This window comes from Nilaparvata lugens, chromosome 5, assembly GCF_014356525.2.
Source record: "Nilaparvata lugens isolate BPH chromosome 5, ASM1435652v1, whole genome shotgun sequence".
NCBI lineage: Eukaryota > Metazoa > Arthropoda > Insecta > Hemiptera > Delphacidae > Nilaparvata > Nilaparvata lugens.
Genome location: NC_052508.1, coordinates 56276361 through 56303083, shown reverse-complemented (window position 1 = coordinate 56303083; position 26723 = coordinate 56276361). Strand labels below are relative to the sequence as shown.

General features: G+C 34.8%; 2 protein-coding genes across 3 annotated transcripts in view; one reads left to right on the top strand and one right to left on the bottom strand.

The window, feature by feature from the left end:
* LOC111045926 overlaps positions 1–26723 on the top strand; it is a 255507-nt gene that overhangs the window by 165250 nt on the left and 63534 nt on the right. The gene's annotated exons all lie outside the window — the stretch shown is intronic.
* Positions 7754–16377, bottom strand: LOC120351436. The gene is made up of 4 exons (XM_039428826.1): positions 16215–16377; positions 11337–11498; positions 10474–10632; positions 7754–8081 (listed from the first exon to the last, which is right to left on the bottom strand). The coding sequence occupies exons 1-4, from the start codon at positions 16308–16310 to the stop codon at positions 7896–7898; spliced, it is 603 nt and encodes a 200-aa protein (XP_039284760.1). The 5' UTR covers positions 16311–16377; the 3' UTR covers positions 7754–7895.

Sequence of the window (26723 nt, the reverse complement as noted above, 5' to 3'; positions counted from 1 at the left end):
AGAAATATATTTGACAAATAAAATATGATTAACTATTTTCAAAAGTAATAAACAGTTAAATTCATCACATATACCAGTATAAGCTGTTTTGGTCGAAAGGCTGAGATCTGGCAACCCTTTTCTCATTTCTTCCTACACTGCCATTACAACATGGCCCTCACTATATCAGCTGATTGCGTGTGGGCAAGATTCAACTTGCGCATCAAGGGGCTAGGGTCCAGTTAGAGTTATGTTTTTTGATGTTTCAAATGTGAAAGGATAAGTTAGGGGGTTGGGATTTTGCTTTGAACCACATGTTTGTGAACATGTTCATGAAATGAACCACATGTTTATGGTTTGTTCTGAAGATGACAAATAAATCTAAAGTATTAAATGTGGAAGGGTAAGGGTTAGGTTTTATTTAGGTATATTTATAATTTTTTATTAGGATAGGTTGAGTTTTACCTTTGAAATTGCAATATTCTGCTAGAAGGGGCTAGGGTCTAGGTAGAGTTATGTTTTTTGATGTTTCAAAGGTGAAAGTATAGGTTAGGGGTTAGGATTTTGCTTTGAAATCTAAATTATCAAATGTAAAAGGGTTAGGGGTTAGATTTTTTTGGGTTATATTTGATAATGTTCCATAGGGTTAGGTTAGGTTTTTGCTTTGAAATTGCAATATGCTAGAAAGGGCTAGGGTCCAGGTAGAATTATGCTTTTTGATATTTCAAAGGTGGGAAGATAGGTCAGGGGGTTAGGATTTTGCTTTGAAATTGCAATATGCTGGAGGGGATTAGATGTTTTCACCAAAAGTTATGTTTATTGATGTTTTAAATGTAAAAGGGGCGGTTAGGGGTTAGATTTTTGCTTTGAAATCACAATATGCTGACTTAGTTTTAGTGTTTTTTAACATCAGTTAAATAACAACCGTTATATTTTTCAAAAGTACTCTTTCTTTTACTTAATAAAATGATAATATATTGATTTTTATATTGAATTCAATGATAAATCATCAGTGGATAATAATATCATCATCAAATAGAATGACGATTGGCTGCAGTTACAGTGCCCGGTAACCATCATCACGGAGAACGTTACATTCAAAGAACTGACTGAATGGACCGGGAAAAAACCGATACTAACGCATGCGCGATACGGTGCTGACTGAGACCGAGAGTGGTTTGTGAAATGTCAACTTTGCAAATACATGCAATGCATCAAGTGAAATGTCGCATTCATTCGCCTCACCTTCATATTATCATCAAAATCAACCTTGAAAGTGATATTTCCTTCCATGTTCACCCTTGTCCTTGAAATCCTTTTCAAGCGAAGATCCAAGTCAATATCCCCAGTTCCACGATTTTTACAATTCTCTATTCGTTTGAACTGTATATCCCACGACATGAGATTCTGAAACAATAAATTCTTTATTGCTCTTAGAAAAAGCCAAATTGGAATCAAGCTTACAAATATAATCCGAAGTTCGTGAATATGACTAACACAAATGGATTACATTGTTTGAATTCAAATTTATTGAAAGAATTCATACTCACCATATTCATTCAGTTCGTATATTTTCCACAGCTTGAGTTTAGCTTGGGCTCAAGCTAGAATGAAAATGTATCATTGCAGAGTCTTTTTCTCTAAGTACCGTCTCCATTTCGAAGGTTGGCAATCATCATGGCAATTTTCACCTTGTTCATAGCCGCTCTAAATAGGTCATTGGTTGTGCAATCGAACGCTTCCCTCAGGTTTCTCAACCAAGACATTCTTCTACCCACCGAGCGCTTATCAACTATTTTACCTTGGATTATGAGGTGCAGAATCATGTACTTTGGTCCTCTCAAAATGTGTCCAAGGTATGTCAACTTTCGTATTTTAATGTCACGCACAATATATAGTTGCTCACCCATTCTTCTGAGAACTTGTACGTTCGTGACTCTATATGTCCACGATATACGAAGTATCCGCCGGTAGCTCCACATTTCAAATGCTTGAAGTCTGGTCTCACATTCCCTATTCAGCGTCCATGCTTCCAACCCATACAAGAGAATGTTACAACCAGTTAATTAATAAACTAATTGCAAACAAGAGGAAGAATGCAATGAAACCCAGAGTCGGCGGATCATGCCAGCAGCTCAACATCATGAAAGAAGTAAGGTTAAGAAAATCCAAATTTGAGAGAGAGTCAAGAAAATAATATATATTCCTCGAAACAAATATGAAAATAGAGAAGAAACTAAGATAGTATTACAAAGTACAGAATTTCAAAAGATTGATATAGTTTCAAATTTAGAGTTCATGAATTCAGGAAATAGTGCTATCCCTTTTATATTTCACTCGACGTTATGAAACATTTTCAAGTTATTAATTTGCGAAGAGAAGAGGATATCTAGTTGAAGAGAATGTAGAAATCTGATGATGCAGCTTACCGGAATTCAGTAGAGAAATATATCAGAGATACATTACTGTGTTGTGTCTTCATGATGTTTAGTCCAGTTTACTCAAATTCCATGGTCCAGTAATTAGATATTTTGTACAAGTCGGTAGTATTTCATGACATCTTCAATATAATTATATTTAACATAAATCAAGAAACCCATCTGGGTTTAAAAACAAGACTCAATCAAAACATAAAGTAAAGAAGGCCTAAGCCTATTTTGACATAATTAATTCATATTGGATGATATACAGAACGATATGGAGAAACCATTTCTGAAGTTTTTGAGTAGAGATGTGTCGTTCCGTCATGACCCGTTCGAATTGAACGGGTCATTAAGGTGAACGAGTGATCCGGATCACATTTATTCAAAAAACCCGTTCATTTGACCCGTTCATCAACTGGGGTTAACCCCTGTTTTTACTGTCTTTCCACATCAACTGTGCTGGACCTTTCAATTGAACGGGTCTTTTTGAACGGGTCGCGGCAGTGAACGTGAACGACTGACCCGAATCAGTAAAGTGATCCGAACTTCCCATCTCTATTTTTGAGTCAGACCAGCCTAAAATCCAAAAGTAGTAGTGAGTGACGACTGACTAAGCCTTCAGTCTAGAATACAGAGTAACAGTCCAGCTGTTCAACAGCAGTTTTGCCAACTTGCGGAACAAAATACAAAAGTATAAATCTTTTATGAATCATAAACAGACAAAATTAGATAATACTTATTCAAATTACAGAATTAAAAATTATTGTTAACTATTGAGAATTTAATTTTGGTACAAGAACAGGGAACACATAGCACCTCAAGAGACGGGTCCTAACCACAATAGACAAGTAACGAGCTGACAGTGGAGTTCTCATTTTTACAAAGGCAGCTCTGGCCTTTGTAAAGTACTCAATCATAAACGAAATGAGATTCTTAAGTCTCAGAAATTAATTATTTGTTTTTTTTTTATAATTTGTGATAAATTTTTTTGTAAAACTGAACAGTAGCTCTAAAATTCCTAGTTTGTCCATTTTCCCCATTATTTATTGTATATAAGAAATTAGACCATGCCGGGATTTTACTTTTATATTTTGCAGTTAACCTGGTATGTAGGTAGGTCTTTTAGAGTCTACGCACAGGCCACAGTGCCCATGTAGGCTCATTCCGTAATCTATAATATGAAAACTTGATTTAAGTACTTAATTATTTGTATTTTATATTATTCATCATTTTTGTACTTACTGTATTGTGGAGTGAATAATATTCTTGAATAATTGATTGAGGTTTTCAATTTTCAATTGTATATCTAATTAATTACCTTTTGAACTGTATCGATTCCCGGGAAGTCAAAACATACACCCAATTCCATAACAAGTATAAAGCACAGTGTATAGGAAAACCTATTGTTGTCCATGTTAACATCTGAAACTATGTTGATAACTCATATGAACTTGAATGATGTGAGAGCAAAGAATACAAAATTTATCTCCAACATTTCATAAATTCAGAATCCATATTCAGGTTGTTCATTCAAACAACAAAGAATGAGAGTTGATTTTATCTTCCATTGATGTTATCTTTGATAAATATCTTGGATAATAGTTTATCTGCTGAAATCAAGAGACATAGAATATTTTTATGGGATCCATGGTATTTATGATGATTAGTTAGCTCGTTAGCGCAATATCATTGTGATACCTATCCAAATGAGTTCACATCACCAATAAAATAGATTTGATAACATGCAGGAACGTGAAAAACTGTTGTATTCAAGATGACTTATTATCAGATTCATTGATTCTATTATTGCTCTAACATTACTCATATGGAAGAAGACATTTTTGGTAGTTTACCTTCTCAAGGTTTTCCAATTTTATCAGTTCTCTCTAATTGATCTTATCTTTCATGGAATGTAAAGTGTGAGAGGTTCTCTTCTAGGAGAAAAACAAAGCGATAGAATACAACTCAATATTATGATGAACAATATCCATAGAAATTATTGGATGAAATATTAATAATCATATTGGAAGAAACAAATAATTCATACAACAGAATAACGTATATATAAAGTATACTGTATAAATTGAAGTAATTCATCAATATTGCTCCTCTTCCTTTCAAGAATCAGTTGAGTATTGGTGGGTGTTGGTGTGACGTTGTGTGTTGTTGGTGTGGGGGTGTAATCAAAACTGTCAGTTTTGAGGAGACCTGCTCCTTAGAGACAATGTGCTTATTTTAGACTCATATCGATTAGTAGCTAATCTATATTCAAACAGACTAACTGATTCACTGAGCTCATTCCACATTAATGTATTATAATCTCATTCACATTTTCTTGTGAATTTATCATCAATTTTTTATTGATTTATTAGGTACATTTTCCATAAATTCCTTCCCAGTGGTATGTTCAAATTAATATTGTTTTGAGAATAAAAACTCATTCTACACCCTTCATAGGATCAAGCGCTGATACCATAATACAACCCTGATACATATGGCTGATCTCAGCCATTGTGTTTCCAATAATATCCAACAATTTCCAAAATGAATAATCAAGGCCCGGCCACACAGAGAGCGATCTGCGATCCTTCAGGTTTTCATATCTAGGAGTATTATCTAAGATATGCAATATAGAAACCTATGGGATTGCAAATCACACTCTGTATGGCAGGATGCTTAAGGTGTACCAAGAACATTAACCCAATAGCGATATAATTGATCAGGAATGAAAAAATCAAGTACCCTGTAACAATATTCATTGTTCCAATTGTGAATGATGAGGATTATGCGAATTATCATGAGAAGTCAGTCCTGTATAACAATTTATTCCACTGCTTTGCTTTTCTGCGTTGTGTTGTGTCGATTTTGTTAGTGTGTGCATAGAAGTTATAGTATAAGAAAATCAACGATTTTCCTGGAGCATCAGTCTGGTTCATGACCTTATAAGGCAAGGAATTTGTGTCCGATTGATTATCAATCATGCCTTATTTGGTTAGGAATTTGGAAAATAGCTGTCACTTGGTGGGAGAAGGTACCTTAAATTATAGTTGTACCGTTCCATTCTATTGGCAGAGATTGTGATGAATATTTTCAATAAAATGGTAACTGCCAATCACAGTTAACGTTGGTTAGGTTCCTATCTAGTATGGACGATCACACAGCTCCTAGACCAGGCAAGCGTACTGTGGGCTCCATTCAGCGTCTGTCCATTGCTGGTAGCAGAACTGAATAATGTAGTCTCTGTATTTTGTGTTAATCATTGCTTTTATGTCAGCTTTGGGCTTGTTAGTATTTGGCTGTGGAACCATCTGTTCCAATAGCATGTTTTAGTTTTTTCCGCCTCAGTAAATGCTTTAATAATTAAGGAGAGAGGATATCAAATTTGTCACCTTAAAATGGAAATTTTCCTCCTATAACAGCTACTGAAGGTATGTCATAGATTATAATATAATTAAGGAAACTATTATCGATGAAAACTTCCATCAAAGTCTTCAATTTATTGTGATAGATACATTCAAGTGTAAGCGTATTGTGATAGATTTATTGAGTATAGTCATTTTGATTCCCTTGTAACAGAAGATGGTAATGGTAATTCAAACTGATGAGTGATGGAAGAAAATAAACGGTACATGCTCTTGTAGAAATGTTGAGTACCTATAAGAAGGAATCAAGATATTTTGCTTGATATCATTAACCTAATTGTTTGAGGAAGCTATGAACCTAAATTTAAATGATAGTATTTTGTGATATAGATTTTATTTGTTTTGCTGATTCGAATGAAAAGCTTTCTTGATTCTTAAGGAAACACCTATCATGAATTAATTTTTTCAAATTACACTATATATGTAATTTATATAAGAGAACAGACTGAACAAACTAACAACAATACTCGAAAGACCTTGTTATGAAAAGTTGTTCAATCAACTAGTGAATTAAAGTTTGATATTATGGAATAATAAATATGTACTCATCTCTTTGTATATAGGGAATGACCCTGACTACAAATAAATTCAAATCAATAAATTCAAATTAAATCAAGATATAAAAGTAATGGCTATTTGTATTTTAAAGTATTGTTGTATTTGAATTACATATAGGAAGAACCTAAATAATGTTGATTTTATGATATAACTGAAGTTAAGTTAATTTGTTCTATCCTAGTTTATTTTTTATTCTAACAGCGGTCAAAGTACGGGTCCATCAATTTACGGGTTCATCAATGTACAGGTCTATGAATGTCTCGTGAACGTGTGTCTTTAAGCCACTGAGGTGCCTCTAAATAAATGGCAGTCCTAAGCTGCATACACATATACGCGCTTCCAACCCACACCGAGCATGCTCCGCCCTCGTACCGCCCTCGTTCCTCCATCGAACCACAGTTGCTCCGCCCACGCACCCATCATGAACGTTACGGAAGATGTTAGATCTTCTCGCGTTCCCCGGTCGAGCCACTCTTGCTCCCCAGTCAATCATCAATCGCTCTGCTGAAGTGACGTTCGGTTGTGGAGCAGTGTGAAAGTCTGTACGCACCTTTAAAGTTACGATTTAACACAAAAAGGATTCTAATTCAGTACGTTTCAATTGATTAAATGGTTCACATTTTACCCTCTCTTTTTGAAAGCCCATAGGTCTTGAACCCATTCTGCAACATCCGGAGTTCCTTGGTCGTTTGTTTAATTTGGAAAAAGTTGTTACCTCAAAGCTGTTTCTTCAATTTGAATTTAGGCTCGGTGGTTGAGCTCTACACGTCAGGAGACAGCATACCCCAAGCTTCTAGAGGTGCGTACAGACTTTTGCTCTGCTCCGCAACCGAATGTCACTCCAGCAGAGCGATTGATGATCGACCGGGGAGCAAGAGTGGTTCGACCGGGGAACGCGAGAAGATCTAACATCTTCCTTAACGTTCATGATGGGTGCATGGGCGGAGTGACTGTGGTTCGATGGAGGAATGAGGGCAGCACGAGGGCGGTACGAGGGCGGAGCGTGCTCGGTGCGGGTTGGAAGCATGTATATGTGTATGCAGCTTGAGATTGAATGTGGGGAAATTCAGTATAAAGTTCAACATGATTCCGCAAAGAGTTCAAATGTTTCAAGAATCAACATAGCCTAGCTATTATACGGAGAGGTTTTGAGAGGTGACACTCAGAGAATAGACTTGGATATGACAAGGGATGAACTTGTAATCTAAGTTCTCAAGAAATCTAGTTCTTAGTGAATAAGGTTGAATGGGAGGTGGAAGGCATTGTGCATTGGTCTAGTCATAGTCGCTGCCCCATTCTTGAGCCGGCTAAAGTGGAACAATATTAATTGAGTTATAATCTATTTAGTCTAGAAAGTGAGATAAATGAGTGTTGAATAACACATTTTTAATTTGCCAAGCTACATAATAATAATCATAGTATTATTTTACAAGAACAGAAGTTGAAGATTTCCTCTTACTACGATATTTCCACCAGAATAGAGTCAGCGCTGTTAAAACTTTTCAAAACAATATTAATCATTCATCTTTTTCATCGATTTCACTCTACTCTCCACAATGAATGACTTGCATCCCAGTCGTTTGTTATTTGATCTATGGTAATAGGAGAGGGTAATCTTCCATGTAGTGGGTATGATGTAAAATGGCAGAGTGATATTGTTGACTATCTGAGTATCGAAGTCTTTCAACTCGTACCTTCCCTGAAAAATAAACTCATTTTAAATTCTTGGATGCACAAAAAATAATACTGGCCAGATTTTGGACCCTATTCTACGAGATTTTTTTTAATATAACTGTTACTAGTACTAGGACTAACGATCAGTTTATTTCTATCCAAAATTAATACTTCAAGTCATTTTACACAAAGAATCTTGTAATAGCTTCTCCTTGTTTTTAATTAGCTCATTCTTAATAACTGCACTAAATTGATATGTTAATTTTTTCCACTTGCAATAAGCACTCCTGAAGTTTACACCAGATCTGTTGGCTTCTTCCTTTCAATCTCCTCGCTAATGTTGAGTTGCTACGAGAATAAAGCCTTTCAGCAAAGTTTTAGTGAATCGGAAATGCAATTCGAAAAAAACTAATTATTTACTGATGCAATTACACTCTGGCTGCCCGTAGTGACATCCACTACTACAACACCAGTCCTTGATTCCTTTATTCCTCCTTCTACATACATGACCAGTTTACTGGATAGCATGAAAAAATCAAGATGGCCGGTCAAATTATACTGTCCTTGTGCGCATCAAAATATTCGTTCACTGAGTAGGATGGATTTCTCTCCAGCCAGATCTTGACTCTCCTTCTAAAAGCAATACTCTGCAGGTTATTCATTATATTTTAATCAATAATTATATTTATTATAGTTATTTATTATTTAATGCTAAATGTGAAAAACTATGGATTCAAGTTTATTAAATTGCATTGAATGCGATTAAAAGAATTAAGTAGTTCACATTGTAGATTGATGGATACAAAATTGGATAAAATAGTATGATATCGACCATCATCGATGCTATTTTCCATCAAACATTTATGTGATTTGTATAATTTAAAAGGATTCAGATCACACAATACTTGATGATCCATGATTCGTTATGTTCATGTTCAAGTTAATATTCTCATCCGGCAATTCACACACAAACCTCAACTCGAATGGATTTTACCACAAAAAATAATAAAAATTCATTCATATATTCCACAAATATAGTAATCATGTTAACAAAACAAACTAATTAAATAAATCAACATTTCCTTGATTTGTATGCATGTATCTTAGTTTAAGTGCAGTAGCATATACCTATATTTATTTTTCCTCCAGCCACTGTCTAAAGTACTTTACTCCCTGAAACATAATACTAAAGTGTCACTTTTTCGCTCTCGGTAGTGAAAAACAGAAAAACTACCTAGGGAGGAAAAGTGACTCCATTTAAATAACATGGGAAGCACTTCTATTTTATAAAATTACATTGTAACAGGTAAGAAGGTCTAAGCTCAGATGAGGAAGCATATAGAGTAGTCATTGAGCCAACTAAATTCAATACCTCTACCAGATTTGACTAACATATGAAATATATGTTTGTATGCTAAAATGTTCGCAAACTTCATATCACTATACTAAAAAAATGTATAGATATTGTTTATATTCCATGCTATTCAAAATACCAGCCAACGAATATTCCTTATTAACTAATCAAATTTGAAACGGGAACTTTATCATAGCTGTAGTTGTGGCGGCCATTGTTGTTACAACTTTTGCTGACAGATAGCGCTGTCGGCGGAGAACTGTGATTACAAGCCAGCTGTTTCTGTTTACTTTCTAGATTATGTTGTAACACATTGTTTGGTCACATACGTTTTTAAAAATTATTTTATTTGCAGTTTTTATAAAAATGTAGGTGGAGGAAAAATGTTGTGTATATTACAAATGAAAAATTTTTTTTTCCTCCTCAGGAAAATTGTTGCCCTCAGCTTCTCCTCGGGCTTCAAACTTTCCCCTCAGGGAAAAAAACAGCACTTTCCACTCCATATATACAAATAACTATTTTCTAAAGCTTCTTTGTATTTTGTTTTTGGCAAATAAAATTCATTCATTCGAAAAAATTTATACATACTGTAATGAGCTTCCTGGGGGGTTAACTCTTGTAATGATCTCCACGTTGTTTGAGGTTCACCTCCACCTGGGAGCAGGAAGGTCAATACAAAGATGGCACCCAATGTGGGGCACCATCTTGTAATGAGCTTCCTGGGGGGCTACCTCTTGTAATGATCTCCACGTTGTTTGAGGTTCACCTCCGCCCGGGAGCAGAAAGGTCAATACAAAGAAAGAGTTGAATGAGTCCGGAGTAATCAGTCTGGGAGGTGTTTATTCTCTCATGAGGATTACATGTAAACTATAAAGGACCATAGGAAAGAGTCTCAAAGTCGGATCATGATTTTGATAGGCCATAAACCTGCTCCTGAACATAGCAAACACAACTAAAAAAATAATCAAATTCGGTGCCCACATAAAAAGTTATTGAATGTCGATATTTGAGGCTCGATTTTTATTTATAATTATAGATTAATTAGGTTTAGCATTTTACTCACCGCTGGTATTGGACATGTTTCGGGCATACCAGCTAATTTGCGCACTTTCTTGAAGAATATGGCAAACACAGAGTATGTGGAACATGGGTTATCTGCAGTCACTCTGTAGGCGTTACTCCTCCAGCCGCCGTTTCCCCAGCTACTCAGATCGAGAACACCCTGAATTGCAATAAATAATATATTCTAATTGAACTTATATATTTTTTTCAAAACATGATAGATTTTCGAGCCTCCCGGCTTATATATTAGTAAATCCTTGGGACAATCCTAAGAATAGATACAAGGTGACCCAGAATAGCAAAAAATTGAAAAAAAAACATAAAACATGAGTGGGGGGGACAATAATGTTATTTGTAATGATGAATATTTCAAAACTAGACATTCACCTCTCTACTCAATTCTTTAGATGGCTTCCTCCTGATTAAATATATTTGTCACATCTATGTTGGAGATTCCTCATTGATATCAACATCTCAACTGGGATATTGTGGATTTCTGTTTTAATCCCTATATTCAAGTGAGAATAAATAATATACTTCTCATTTGTAACTCTAAATCGTCTGCGAATCGGAACAGGACCATAAAATACCTTCAACTTTTTCTTTGTTCAATACCTTCTAACTTTTTTATAAGTTCGAAGAAGCTTATCATCTACTTATCTAAAGTAAGGATTACAGTAGCTTTGATCAAACGCCTTCTCAATCTTCCTGCAATCTTTATTCCATATCGCTAATGGATGGATCATATTTTGGAATTCAATGATACAGTTCCGTTGTAGTGTTGTACACCCTTGAATAACTGAAATGTCAACTTTGCAAATACATGCAATGCATCAAGTGAAATGTCGCATTCATTCGTCTCACCTTCATATTATCATCAAAATCAACCTTGAAAGTGATAATTCCTTCCATGTTCACTCTTGTCCTTGAAATCCTCTTCAAGCGTACATTTAGGTCAATATCCCCAGTTCCAGGATTTTTACAATTCTCTATTCGTTTGAACTGTATATCCCACGACATGAGATTCTGAAACAAAATCCTATATTGCTCTTAGAAAAAGCCAAATTGGGATCAAGCTTACAAATATAATCCGAAGTTCCCAAATATAATTAACACAAATGGATTACATTGTTTGAATTCAAATTTATTGAAAGAATTCATACTTACCATATTCATTCAGGACGTATATTTTCCACAATTTGAGTTTAGCTTGAGTTCAAGCTAGAATGAAAATGTATTATTGTGGAGTACTCAATCATAAATGAAATGAGATTCTTAAGTCTTAAAATATAATTATTTGTTTTTCATAATTTGTGATAAGTTTTTTTGTAAAACTGAACAGTAGCTCTTAAATTCCTAGTTTATCCATTTTTTCCATTACTCATTGTATATCGGAATTTAGAGTATGCCGGTATTTTACATTTATATTTTGCAGCTAACCTGGTATGTAGGTCTTTTTGAGTCTACGCACAGGCCACAGTGCCCATGTAGGCTCATTCTGTAATCTATAATATGAAAACCTGTTTCAAGTTGTAATGTCACTTTTGGGTACACATAGAATATATGCCCCACGTTGGTTGTGACATGTTTATGTAAAGCCGTATTTGACCTACATGTGCCCAGCTGCAAGTCTGTCGGTAGAGCATGTGAATTTTCAAATATTTTTGATATTTAAGCACCTGCTGAAATAAAAAATATCATATGGTTTTTACCAGCTCTCCAAGGAGCTTATACCTAATTGCTATCAATTGCTGCAAACTGCTGCTGCTTTATCAATCGGCAATCTTTACCACTGCATTGACTGACTCCACAATTATAGATGTTGAAGAGGTAGATAAATATAAGGATTTCAAATATTGCACAAGACAATAAGGAACCGACATCAATCCGACTCGCTACCATCTGTCAAAGGGGTAAGCTGTGTGAGATAATACTGAGTGTGATCAATGACGGTATTTTAATTAGAATTCCTTATACTTTCTATGACTTGTAGTACTGCTTTGACTTAATACTATGACCCTGTATTTTAGTCAATTTGATTTCAGTGATTTATTGGACCATTTAAATGAATCTTGAGAACATATTAGTTCTGAAGATTTAGTGATTAATACTGTATATCGCTGATTTATCCAACTTATTCGGTGAATAATATAGTCGGTTGATAATGTTATTACTAGTAAAAATTACTAGTACAAGATTGGCCATGCATGAAGACAGGATTAAAAATGAAAGATACACCATTCAATCAAAAAATATATAATTACAATGAAATCAACGAGCAAAAAATAATATATGGAACAAAACATATAAAAACAATATGAGAAAATATGTAAGAAAAATATCACATATGGCTCAATTAAAACTCTTATGGCCGGTTGTAGTCGTCACATAACTTTATTGGCTCGTATTTAGCCTATGTGCATCCACATAAACAGAATATTCGTTGCACAGATGCCACATATATAGCTATGTGGGCTGTTAAACTACAAGCGCTCAACTAAGGACTTTAAGGACTCGCCACACCAAGCTCGCCAGTACCGCCAAGGTAGTACCGCTGGTGGTAGTTTTCTCGGCTGAGCACGCCACACCGAAAAACGTCCGCTAGCGGTAGTCTCCGAGTAGTGAGTCTAGTAGTGTGGGGAGGGCGTGACTACAGTACTCAGCACTGCGCTACCTCTTCGAATCGCCTGCCATGTATTCAGGTTGAGCGCGCCACACTGAGCTCGCTTTGTCCGCTACCTCTCAGCGAACTTTTGTTGAATCGCCTAGCAGGCGGTCGTAGGTGGTAGTGCGCCGTACTACCGCCGCGGTAGCGAACTCGGTGTGGCGCGCTCAACCTGAATACATGGCTAGCGATTTTTAAAACTTCGCTACCGCCGCGGTAGCGAGCTTGGTGTGGCGTGCCCTTAAATCACTTCTCAGGCGTTGCACAGTCGTCTGATAGTATTTATGAGCATCTACATGAGCTAAAATGATCCTTTTAAACTATGGGACCGAAGATGTGCTGTTAAAATCTAAATGCATGGTTTTAAACTTGCTTTGTAGGTTGTGCTATTGTTATGAAGGTGTTTGTTTCAGCAAAATGTTTATCAAGTGTTATTTCATAGGCCCGGTTGCACAAAGGCCTGTTAAATATTAACCGTGATTAAATGCCATGAGAACTAAATAAGGGAAGCCTTCTTTTCAAAAAAGCCTTCTCTGATTGGTTTCTGTGGCATTTAATCATTATTAAAATTCAACCGGCTTTTCTACAACTTGGCTTTTGACTTTTAAAAGGTTCCAAATCACAAGTTGTTTTACAAATATGAATTTCAATTTATTCGTTGTGCGCTCACTGTTGCAGTGTGCACAAAGCTTAAGTTTTGAAATTCTATACTTCAGAATAATTATGTATATTATATTTATTTATTTAAAATTCAAAGAAGACATGGAATTAGTGAATTCTATATCATAAAAATTAAGGAACAAACAAGCCATATAATAACAAAAATGAGAAAATACAATAGTAGGTACCTTAATAATAAAACAGACCATAATGAAAACGTATGAAACTTTATCACAGAAAACAAATTCAAACGTTTCACAACAGTATAGTAGAAACATCAATAGTATCATATCTTAATTTGCAACATTTGACAACAAAATTTGCAAACACAAAGATGGACTAGCAATATTGAATCACCTTTATCAGGATACCTTGCAAACATAACCTCACAATATTCTTAAATATGGAAGACGTGATGTTTCACCATCTTGTTTTGAGGAACTTTATGTGAGCGCTTTTAGACCTGTTCACAGCTATTCCTTTAGGCACTTTTACCCCGTATAGCGGGTTAGGTGTCATATGGCAACTGGGTCACACTTTTTATAACAGAGCAGCAGTGTGACCTATGTGTCTTACTAAAGGCGCCTATAGCTAAAAGGCCTCTACAAAACGACTGAGCAATGACCAACAGTTTATGTGTATGATTTTAGTTTATGTCTTACATTTATGAGAGTTATGTGTGGACTCTGCAACCGGGCATTATTCTGCTTAATAGCATCAACTAATAATTTTCATAATTTTCCTATCAGCATATATTGAAGATATCTGTAGCTCAATCATTCAGTCGCTTCTGCTTATCGAATAAGAATTTTATAATCCAGAATTCCAACAACATTAGAGATTTCAAATATTGATTTTCAGGGTATGAGTTCGGCCATCAGTGGAATTCAGATAAATGATTTATATTATGAACTTTGATATACAATTGGACATTTTATTCTTATGAAAGTTCTTAATAAGACTTTTCCCTTAGTTATAACTATTTGCACAATTAAGTTTAAATCAAGCTTGATTTTGAAGTAAAACCTTCGACGAGCTAGCTTTATGAAATTTCTATTAATTCGTTGCACTGAGGGCCCTCTTAGGAAATTATATTTCTGTAACTCATGTGCATAGATTTTTCACAAATTTAAACATGTGGCATGAATTAGCCTCGTGTGTCCTATGCCTTTTCTGGTGGGCTGCTGTCGTCCTTTCCAATGGAGATATTTAATTTAATAACTCAACATGTCATAGAGCGGCTTCACTGAGTTAGGTTCATTACTTATTAGGAGTTTTTAAGATTTAAACTTTGGCAATAAATAAAATTAATTCTTATAAGGGAATCAGTCTATTGCTCTCATGTTGGTTGGTCTCTGGCAAGCAAGTGGGCAGTAGATCTTTCCTTATTCTTTTTCGACGATACTTCCAATTCTAAATTTGCATAAAATTCAAATATCTCCTCCTATTGGTGGATTTCAATAAATCCGCGATGATGCAATTTAATATTGTCAAATAGTCCGCAGTACATGGGCATATTAAGAGGTTATTCATAAATATATTTACACTTAAATTTTAATTTATTCTAGATACAGGTTTACATGTAATAATTACATACAATACAATAATTACATACAGGTTCACATACAATACAATAATTACATACAGGTTTACATACAATAATTATAAATTCTCATAATTCTAAAAAGGACCACGTGGAGACTTTTGAATTTATTATTTTTCAGCGCCTAACAAATACTGAGCTCTGATTGGTTTATCACCCAATTTTTGTACAAAAGTGCTACAGTGTTAGTGCGCCTAGAAAAATTAGATCTCACTTCCCTTTCATTTTTATTGTGTTTTCGTGATTTTTATTTGCTCACATAGATATATAATAGAAATTTATATTTGCTTCTTTGAACGTTTATGTCCTTTATTTTGCATGCTGTAAGTTACAAAACCCTTTTGTCCTCGTCTTAACGAATGCTAACTACTTGCAATTTTTTTGCTCGAGAGTAACCGATCGAATTGCAGATGTTCAGCTTGACCGTTATTGATATAGCCGACAAGCGTTATTCACAAAGAACCCAACCTCAAATTAATACAATATTATCGTTTTATTAAATAATTGAAAAATGATTTCCATTTCAAATTGTTATCAATAATCTTAGCCTTTCTAGTCGATATCGTCTTATCTTTATTGTTGACTGATAGTACCATTGGTGACAAATATTTTTGTTTTTCAGACTCAGACCTATTAATCCATTTCAATAATTAATGAAATTTTTATTGTTACCAAAATGTACCGTTAGAAAGTACTTTATTATTTGTATTTTATATTATTAATCATTTTTGTACTTACTGTATTGTGGAGTAAAGCATATTCTTGATTGATTGATTGAGGTATTCAATTTTCAATTGTATATCTAATTAATTACCTTTTGAACTGTATCGATTCCCGGGAAGTCGAAGCATACACCCAATTCCATAACAAGTATAAAGCACAGTGTATAGAAAATCCTTTTGTTGTCCATGTTTACATCTGAAAATCTTATGTTGATAACTCATATGAACTTGAATGATGTGAGATCACAGAGTACAAAATTAATCTCCAACATTTCAAAAATTCAGAATCCATATTCAGGATACTCATTCAAACAACAAAGGATGAAAGTTGATTATTTCATTTCCTATTGATGTTATCTTTGATAAATAGCTTGGATAACAGCTTATCTGCTGAAATCAAGAGACATAGAATATTTTAATGGGATCCATGGTATTTATGATGATTAGTTAGCTCGTTAGCGCAATATCATCACATTCATCCAATATATTATTGTGATACTTATCCAAATGGGTTCAGATCACCAATCAAATAGATTTGATAACATTCATGTGAGCGTGGATAATATTGTTGTTTTCAAAATGAAAACATGATTCATTTATACCTATTCATTCTATCACTGCTCCAACATTATTCATTTCAGAGAATACATTTCTGGTAATTAACCTTCTCAAGGTTTTTCAATTTTATCATTTCTCTCCAATTGATTCAATTTTGAATTAAATAGAATGTGTGAGAGGTTCTCTTTCAGAGAAAAATGGATATAACACAACTTAAGCTGGGTTTACACCGGAGTCAATAACAAAAGTTTTTAACATTTTTGTTATTAACAAATGTCAAATAACTTTATAACATACTGTATGTTAATAACATTTTCTTCAACAACAAGGAACTTTTGTTAAGAGAAATCTTTGATGATTCAGTCAAGTTAATAACTTTTTGTTAATAACTCGTGTTATCAACTCTGGTGTAAACGCACCTTTAATATGATGAACAATATCCATAGAAATTGTTAAGAGAAATCTTCGATGATTCAGTCAAGTTAATAACTTTTTGTTATTATTAAACGTGTAACTCGTGTTATTAACTCCGGTGTAAACGCAGCTTTAATATGACGAACAAGCTTTTAAATATATAAGCTGTTATCCATAATCATAAATGCATATTAATCAATGTAGAATCAAGTGCCGAAAATAAGATAATACTGGTCATGAATTTTCCATTTCAGTTTCATCATTTTTATTTTTCAATTGAGTTTCTTATTTAATTCCATTATGATTTTCCTGTTTCTTCCACTAGAGTAACGCATACCAGACACCAGTTATTCAGAGAACGTACTAATTGACGAAAATCATGAACCAAATGTACGTAAATTGTACCGTATCTCGTTAAACTCAATTTGTTTTGATCGCATACGCTCTTGTGAGTCGGTGGCAATTGGCCACTCTTCAAGTGGAAAATGGTTGGACTCTGAATACTGTACTGCAGAAACGTGGAGGAAATTTCCCCGCTCGGCCAATTAAATTATGAGCACTTCCATATGCATACGTTACTTTCTCATGTAGTTGTACGGTTTCGAACGTCGTTCGGAATATTGTAGGACAACAGGAAGACCATAAACGCGCGCTGCATTCTCTAGGAATCGCACTTTCATGTGAAAATGGAATTGTTGGAGCTGAATGAAACTCGGAGTGAGTTGATTGCGGCGCGCTTGTTCTTGTTTATTGAACAGATTCGCATAAATTCAAGCTTCAACGGTTCTCCGGTGTTTGAAGTCTCTGTAACCAAAGCCGGAAACAGGGTTGTGAAATTCATTGTCCGGGATTTTAATATCATGTATTTGTCTAACAGGTATTAAATTTGCCGGAATTTCAGTTGAATGATTTGGTTAGAATAAATAAAAATAAGGTTTTGTTACACATGCATGACATTTTTGAAACGTGTAATTCCTATTAAATACATGTTCACAGATTGATAATATTATGATTTGAGATACTTTTCTTGAACCATAGACTATAGCTTCATTATAGAAATTCCATAATATATTATTTAAATCATGACAAATGGTAACAAAATATTAGTTGATGAGCTATCTTATAATCTAAAGGTGCGTACAGATATACGCGCCTCCAATCCGCCCCGCGCATGCTCCGCCCTCGTCCCGCCATCACTGCGCACTCGCACCGATCATAAACGTTACGGGAGATGTTCCACTGTTGCTCCCTGGTCGATCATCAATCGATCTGCTCGAGTGACGTTCGATTGCGGAGCAGAGCGAAAGTCTGTACGCACATTTATAGTGCATGATGGATTTTAATTTTGGGCTGATAATCAACTGTCATGATTGATCATTTGAATAACTCATGATAAATCGTCCTTCCATTAATACAAACTATTGTGTGTGATGGAAGATGGAATCCACTGAGCAGTAAAAATTTCAACATATCTACAGTATATAAAGTATACTGACAAGGTCGTATTTAGGAATTTGGCCCAAAATTTTTCCCAACACTAGTTAGAATTACTCTTCTAAACCATTTTTTTTTGAAATCTGTAGCAGGTCTTTCATTTTCTATAATGTAGGTGTTAATTGCTTGAAAACCATATCATGATGTAATTCATAATTATTTTAAAATTTTCAACGAATATAACTTACTTACTACTTTGTTTACTCCGATAATTTGTAGAGAGACATCATTCTAGTGGAGAAAGGTAGAACTAACTCAATACACAAATATATGGTTATGTAAGCCACGCCCCAAATTCGACGAGCAGTCTCATTGGACAATGTCTTGCATGAGACTTCCTCAAGCTGCTCGATTCCTATTGGTAGCGAGCTGTAAACGTAAAATGGCGACTACTCAACTTATTGACCTTATTGACCAACTTATCAGACAGCTTCTTGGCTTCTGAAGCATGGACTAGCCTACCAATCCAGTCACTCTTACATTATTATTGCCCTCTACTCAGAAATGTATTAAACGATAATAATGCAGAATTTGGGGAGTCGGAATGTAGTAAGCATTCAAAAAGCACGTGTTCAAGTCAGGCTTAGGTCGTAGACCCGAGTTCTGACGTGAATAAAAGGGAACACAGAAACTGTATTCCAGAGTAAAAAATACATTTTCAAGAAATTTTCAAGTTAATACTAAGTGGCAGTCTGTTTTCGAGAGTTTGACCCAAAGCTGCTTACATTAACAATCATTGATTGCAAATGTGTTGTTTAAAAATAATAAAATCATTGCTTGGATGTTGAAAACACGGGTTTAAAATATAATAATAATATCGAGTCCAATGAGTGCATGCGTCCATGATTGCAAATGGGTGATTTGAAAATTAATGGATGGCTCCTTGAAAGTTGAAAATACCGTTTCAAAAATAATCTATGTAGTTCAATGAATCTTTGTAATCAGAATGTCTTATTAGCCTGATTCATAAATAAATACATCGAATTGGCTTCTCATTTTTATTTCTAGTCGGTTTTTCGCACTCTGGACGTGCGTAACTTGGGGGCTTGTGCCCATAGACCTGGACCTACCTGGCCTACTGAGAAATCCAGCCCTGTTTACTGCGATGAATTTTTGGTTACATAGACTGCCTGTAAATTTTCTCCGGTTCACAAGGACCAACTCTGGTTTCAATTGATCTGGTTTATAGAAGGTCTACTGTATTCGACAATGAGAATCAATCAGTATTCCGTATCCAGACTTTGAAAATGAATTGAATTTTGATAAGAGATTGCATGTTTATAATTTTACTAGCCATCAGGCTCGCTTCGCTCGCCATATCCGTCTAGCCAGGGGGCTCCGCCCCCTGGATCCCCGACTGGATCGTCAAGAATGAGATCAGCAGGCTCGCTTCGCTCGCCTGCATTTTTTTCATTTTTATCATATTAGGACAATCCAGTCGGGGGTCCAGACTAAACGTCTGGCTAAACAGATATGGCGAGCGAAGCGAGCCTGACGGCTAGTAATATAATATTCCCAGGGTTGAAGTAGTAGTGCCCAATCAATTTTTCCGCGATAAATGCATTTAAATCTTCAACTTGGTGCCAACCTAACAAAATCAACTCAACTTGATGCTAACCTGACAAAATTATTAATTTAGTTGCCAGTTAACAACTGTTTCGAAGAGGTACTCTATCTAGATTATAGTTCTATAGTAACATATGATATGGAAATTTCAATTCTAATTAAGAGATTGGGAGAAGAAGAATATACATGCTAAAAGACGAACTTTAAACCCTTAAAAACAACCCCTTAGAGTTGAAATATTGCCAAAAGATTTCTTAGTGCGCCTCTAAAGGGCCAACTGAACATACCTACCAAATAAGAACATTTTTGGTCCGGTAGATTTTTAGTTATGCGAGTGAGTGAGTGAGTGAGTGAGTGAGTGCCATTTCGCTTTTATATATATATAGATCACCTGATAATCACATGACAAGTAACGCTGCGAGCTACAACTCAATTATTGAGGTTCCAGGCATGGTGCGAAGTTTAATTGAAACCCATTCAGACATTTGTGTTATGGTTTTCAGCGTGACAGTGTAGCGGTGACAGCAACTGTGAAATTACTAAACTTTACTAATTTTGTTATAGCTGCGCTTGAAAAGCACCCCACACTACACTCGCTGTGCGGTGTGTGGTTCCGAGTTATAGAAAACTAGCCGGTAGGCTCGCTTCGCTCGACTAAACCACCTAGGAAAATGGTGATGCAATAGAAACTAACACCATAAAGTAATGGTAATATCAACGATATTCTATGCTAACATTTTGTCAGTTTATATTTCTACTTGTTAATCTACTTGAAAAAGGGTAAAAAATCATGTAAATGTATTTTCACAGCTGAAATTAAATTTTTGGTGTGATATTTTAGGAGTCTTGTAAAAATTTTCTATGTCATCTCAAAAAAAGTGGGAAATGTGAAAATATCTGAAAACTAAATTGAACTTGAATAAGGACAAGTTTTGGGTTACAAACTTTGACAACAAATAGCAATTTCTAGTAGAGGTACAGGTTCTAGATAAAGGTTCTCTTTAGAATAATGTAGATGTAGAAATCTAGAATGTAGAAATAAATTGTAAGTGTTCCCAATATGGTCTGATAATAGTCGTATAATGTAATTTTCTATAAAATAATGTAGATGTAGAAATAAATTGTAAGTGTTCCCGATATGGTCTGATAATAGTCGTATATAAGTTATTTTCAATTTTTAGTATTAGAGTAGTCCTACATTGACTTGAATTTCCTGGTTATTGAATACTATTTGTATTCAACGATATTATTTACTATCTTATTCAACAATAATGAAACACATAATCATAAAAGATTGGGAATGGAAAAACATACTCATAGCCCTGAGTATAAGTTTCATTATATAAGTAAAGTCCTGATATTATGAGTATAATTTTTGTCTCTGCTACTCAAAAGCAATAATATTGTTACCAATCAATCAATTCATGTTGCAATTTAAATTATTATCAATTTGGAAGTATGGCTGATCTCATTCAATTGGACGAGAATATAGAATGGGCAAATCTCTTCACACAAGATGAAATACGAAACATTCGTCATCACAAAAATCTATAGCTTAAGGAAAATATTGACATTATCTCTCCATTCCTGAAAGTGATAATGGAGGTTAGTAATACTGTAACCCTAAGCCTCTCCGCCCACTAAGCTTAATGGGTTCTGAGAATTCTATTCCAGTTAAAATAATTTGAGATTCATCCTCCTTCCCGAGAATCTGTTAGTGAACTCTCCCACATTTTGATACTATCCTCTCTTTCCTGGATATGACCCCACAAATTCAAATGTTTCCCTACGTTTGCAGGGTCCACGAATCCAATAAATTTCTGAGAACTGTATTCGTTACAAGTACAGATTACTGATACAAATTAGTTCAGATTGGCAGTTTAGGTTAGGTTAGGTTAGGTTAGGTTAGGTTAGGTTAGGTTAGGTTAGATTATTTTATTTTATTATTATTTTATTTTATTTTATTTTATTTTAGGTTATTTTATTTTATTAAAAATAAAATAAAATTCGATACTGGGCTTCAGCCTTCAATACTAGAAAATATATAATCACCTCATGATTGCAATGAAAGTTTATTCAGACTATTATCAGGTTCAACCTTTCAATTTTGTTTTGAAGGTTAATCCATCCAAGTTGCGAAAGGAAAATCCATTCAACATTTTCCATAATTATTCGATTTTATCCTGTCGTTGTGCAACAGACTCTGAAGTTTTGAAATCCAGAAGCTTTGCAAATAAGGATCATGTATCACTAATGATGCTTCAACCCCTCAACTCATGGAATGAAATATGAGTGACATACAAGTCGAATGTGATGTCATGTGGAGTGAAGAGGAAGAGAGTATGTCGTCATAAATCTCCGGCGAACGTAGATAATAGAATGATTGATTTTCATATTTTTACTGACTGTGCCGCAAAAAATCCGACTCTGTACGGCAATTTGTCACTGCGCTGAGTAATGTTTGTTTACGAACGAATCTGACCCATCCAGTAATTGTTCTTACTCGGCTAAAAAAGAGCAAATTTTTCAGCAGTGATTCATTTTGTTCTCACAAAGGCGCACCTTTTTAGAAAATGGGAACACAGAGGTCGCGCCACACCATCACTCTACCGCCAATTTTTACCGTGGAGAATACAAAAAGAATTCCGCTTTGTTAGCAGGATTCATTTTCACTTGCTGTTCCATTTTCAGATTTCACATCAGCGTCCTGGAAAATATACTTGAGTGAGCTAATCAAATTTGATACGCCATATCTACTCCTTTCAGGAGAAGAACAGCTTCATTCTAAGCCATGTCTAGACTTTTCTCTTGTCCACTTTCCACCCGAAACACTGAGCAAACAGCGACTGATTGTTTAACAACTTTCATCCCTTATTATGATTATTATAATATTTTAACTAATTCTTGTTTAAAATTTCATACTGAGATCTCCCTTTCAATGTTTCTTTTCCAAAACTTGCAATCTTCCAAGTTGTGTTATGACGATAGAACGTAGATGGTACGGAAATGGTGGAACTTGTGGAAAATATTTCGAAAGGAACTCGACTATTAACTCTAGGTTGAACAGAACCAAGAAAGATTTGACTCAATATTACGTTTCCTGAAGCTTTGTTGATTAGACTATGATCAACTGACAGTTGATCCAGGATGGTTTAAGTTGCTATACCCCAACAGTTTGATACTTGTGCAATTCAGTACAATTCAGGTCCACTTTGAGTAATTCTTCTACCAATTTACTACAATAAACTTCAAGACTACTACTTTCAATCACTCTTTGTTAGTTGAGAAGATGCTTCATTATAATCTTGTACAACTGAGATAAAACAAATTCCAAGGATCTTCCTTTTAGTATTCTAATACTGAACAGATCGCAAGGATCTCCACGTATATAATTAACAAATTTTGGTGATCATGATTTTCTGGCGATATATAGTTCTTGTAAGAGCCACGACATTCCCAATTTGTAGTTATGAATGGGTAACGATTGGAGTTTGGTATCGGGAGTACAATCATCATGTATGAAATGTCTGGAGAACCCTCCTCAGGCTGCAACTTTCTTTGAAATTGGAGCACGGCAGAGATGTTAGGTTGATGTAGCATCGATCACGGGAATCACAGGGGAGTGCCAAATGATTCATTGCTCTCCAGGGGATCGGCTTTAGCAGTGCAGTTGGACCACTCTAACCAGTTGTATAAAAAGCCGCATCCACGTGAAGCCAAAGGAATCTGGGGAGAGGAAAGTTTAAGCCAGTAGGTTTCAGTAAAAGAAGAACGATAAAACTGATATTTATGAAATAAACATGGAACTTTCCCTCCTTCCCAGGAGAAAAACGTAGAAAACTTCCAAGAAATGATTTCCAGTTCTCTTAAATGCCGTTCTCAGAAGTTTTAATAGAAGCGCGAAAACTTTGAAGTCCTCAAGCCATCGCAAAAACCGTTTGACACTCACTTCTTACATAATCACCAACATTATAGTTTGAACAATATCGTATGAAACTTACAATCAATCACTGTTAGTTCTCCGTCAATTAGTATCACTGGAAACTCTTTAGTATTATAATCCACTTTGATATAATACCAATCGAGAAGTGTGATTAAGTTATTTGGGTTGGAACGGCAATGATTTTCAACATATATGAGGCAGCAAACCATTATTATTATACTACTTGTAAGTGAACATAGATCCACAAAATGATGATGATACAAGTGTTTATATGTTGTGTGCAATAGAAAATAGTAGGCTAATCATCATTCTTAATTTTCATATGAAGATACTGATGAATATTTCATCTCCAATCGATAACACTTTAATTTTACGTATAATGTTTTAATAATGCTTGTGAGCTTTTGATCACTTTTGTGATGTTTGCGGCTATATGACCTACTTATAAAATAGAAAATTTCTAATCGATAAAACGCCAGTTACATTCATAATGGTCTAATAATACTTGAATATCGGGGCACCGAGCTTTGCTCGTAATTTATTTATTGATAAACAGAACTCAATTCTTCAAAATGATTGGGAAGGACTAACAGGCACATCCCAAACCTGTTTCTTCCCCGAATTTTGATTTATACACTATAAATATTCCAAAAAGTAGGTTATGTTCCATACACTTGAATTCAGGTCAAATTTTCAGTCCTAAAATTTGAAAACATAAATGAAAACATAAAACATAAATTCTAATTTAGATTGTTTACATACCAAATTGAATAACAAAATAAGATTCGTGATCACTTAGAACTGTAAAAAATGATTAACTTGAATATTATGATATATACCATCTTATGTCAACAAATCAGATTATTTTGATCGAGTCAATTAAAATTTCCAGATTTCTCGCAAGATATGGTAAGTTAATTGATTACAGCTGCTTATCTCCACACAGGCACACGCATCTTCTGTTATCTACAGACGACGAAATTATCATCTGCTTTTCTAAGGATGAATTATCCTTTTCATGTCCTTTAGCGAGTTTTCCCAGTGATGAGACCTAGTGCAATCGAATTTTTATATCATAAACATACTATATTCCAAATTTCGTAAGATCGTTAGAGCCGTTTTCGTAATCCGTTGAACATAAATAACATAACCAGATAAGAAGATATAAAAGTATAAAAATATAAACAGATATACAGAAATTGCTCGCTCAATATAATAGGATTTTGATTGATTGATTGATTATTCATTGATTCTTCATCACAAATGACAAATAATATATTACCAGGTCTTGCAATACCCATTGCATACTAGCACTACATTTTTATATAAAAACCAATGAACAATTGATATGGTATAATAATAATACTTGATATATGAGTATCAAGTATTATTCTACCTTTCAATCTTGGAACGGCAATGATTTTCAACATATGAGGCAGCAAATCATTATTATTATTATTATTATACTACCTGTAAGTGAATATTGATACACATGATGATGATACAAGTAATTATATCTCGTGTGCAATAGAAAATAGTAGATTAATCATCATTTTAAATCCTTTAAATCTACCTTGTGATGTGTGCTGCTGAATAACCACTTCACAATCTTACCAAACAGCGATCATGATTTTTATCGTATTCACATCCTTGCAGTTCAGTCAAATGAGCAAGAAAGGGCAAGTCAAATGGGAGAGCAAGCAGTGGTGCAGGGATGAAGCAACAACATCCTATTCATCTTATTCAGGAAAGCATTATATTATCATTGTGATGATGGCCCCCACCTGCCTGCACCTCACACAATCCATTACATGAATGGGTCTTGATATCCCACAGCCTTTAGCCTCAGCCCTCAGCTATGAGTGAGTGTTGCTCTGATGAATTAGTCTTATTCATTTGAAGCCGGTGCAGCTTATCGCGTTGAGGTTGATGGAAAGACGGCGGATACATTGCTAGTCATTCATCGCACTGTAAGGAACACAACATGGCTTTCAATGGGCTTTGCTGCTTGTATGTGTGCCTGGGGCTTGACAAACTCAATCCAGAAACAACAATTATTGAATGGTATTTTGCATTATTCAAAAAATGACATTGGAGATAGTTAAAGATTCTGGGTAGAGAAAGCCATGATTGTATGAGATAAATGTAAAATTCAACTGAGTCACTGTCAATCTCGTAGAACCGTTCCATAATGAAATGAAAACACAAAAGTAAACTGTGTAAAATTTGACAACAGTGTTTTTATTTCAAAAGCTAATGGGATAAATAACTATTATTGAAATGAAATTACATCATACATTAAAGTTTTTGACTCTGTTAAAGCTCTGATTAAGATAAAGCTAAGATAATATTGAAGTTTGAAACTTTCACAAATTTAAGACTCTCTAAGTTGTAGAATGTGAGGATCTACTGAAACCAATGACACTTCCGTGGATTCAATCGACTAGATCTGTCATCACGTCATGGCTGAAATTCCCTCTTTAAACTCCAAAAATGGAATGTCAGTCAAGCCGTCCAAGTCAAGTACCTAACTGATTCCAAATGCTACTCCTAGCTAAACTAGCTTCAGAATTGAGATTGTTTTCCATCTCTGGTTTCAACAGTTTTAAAATATCTATTATTTTCT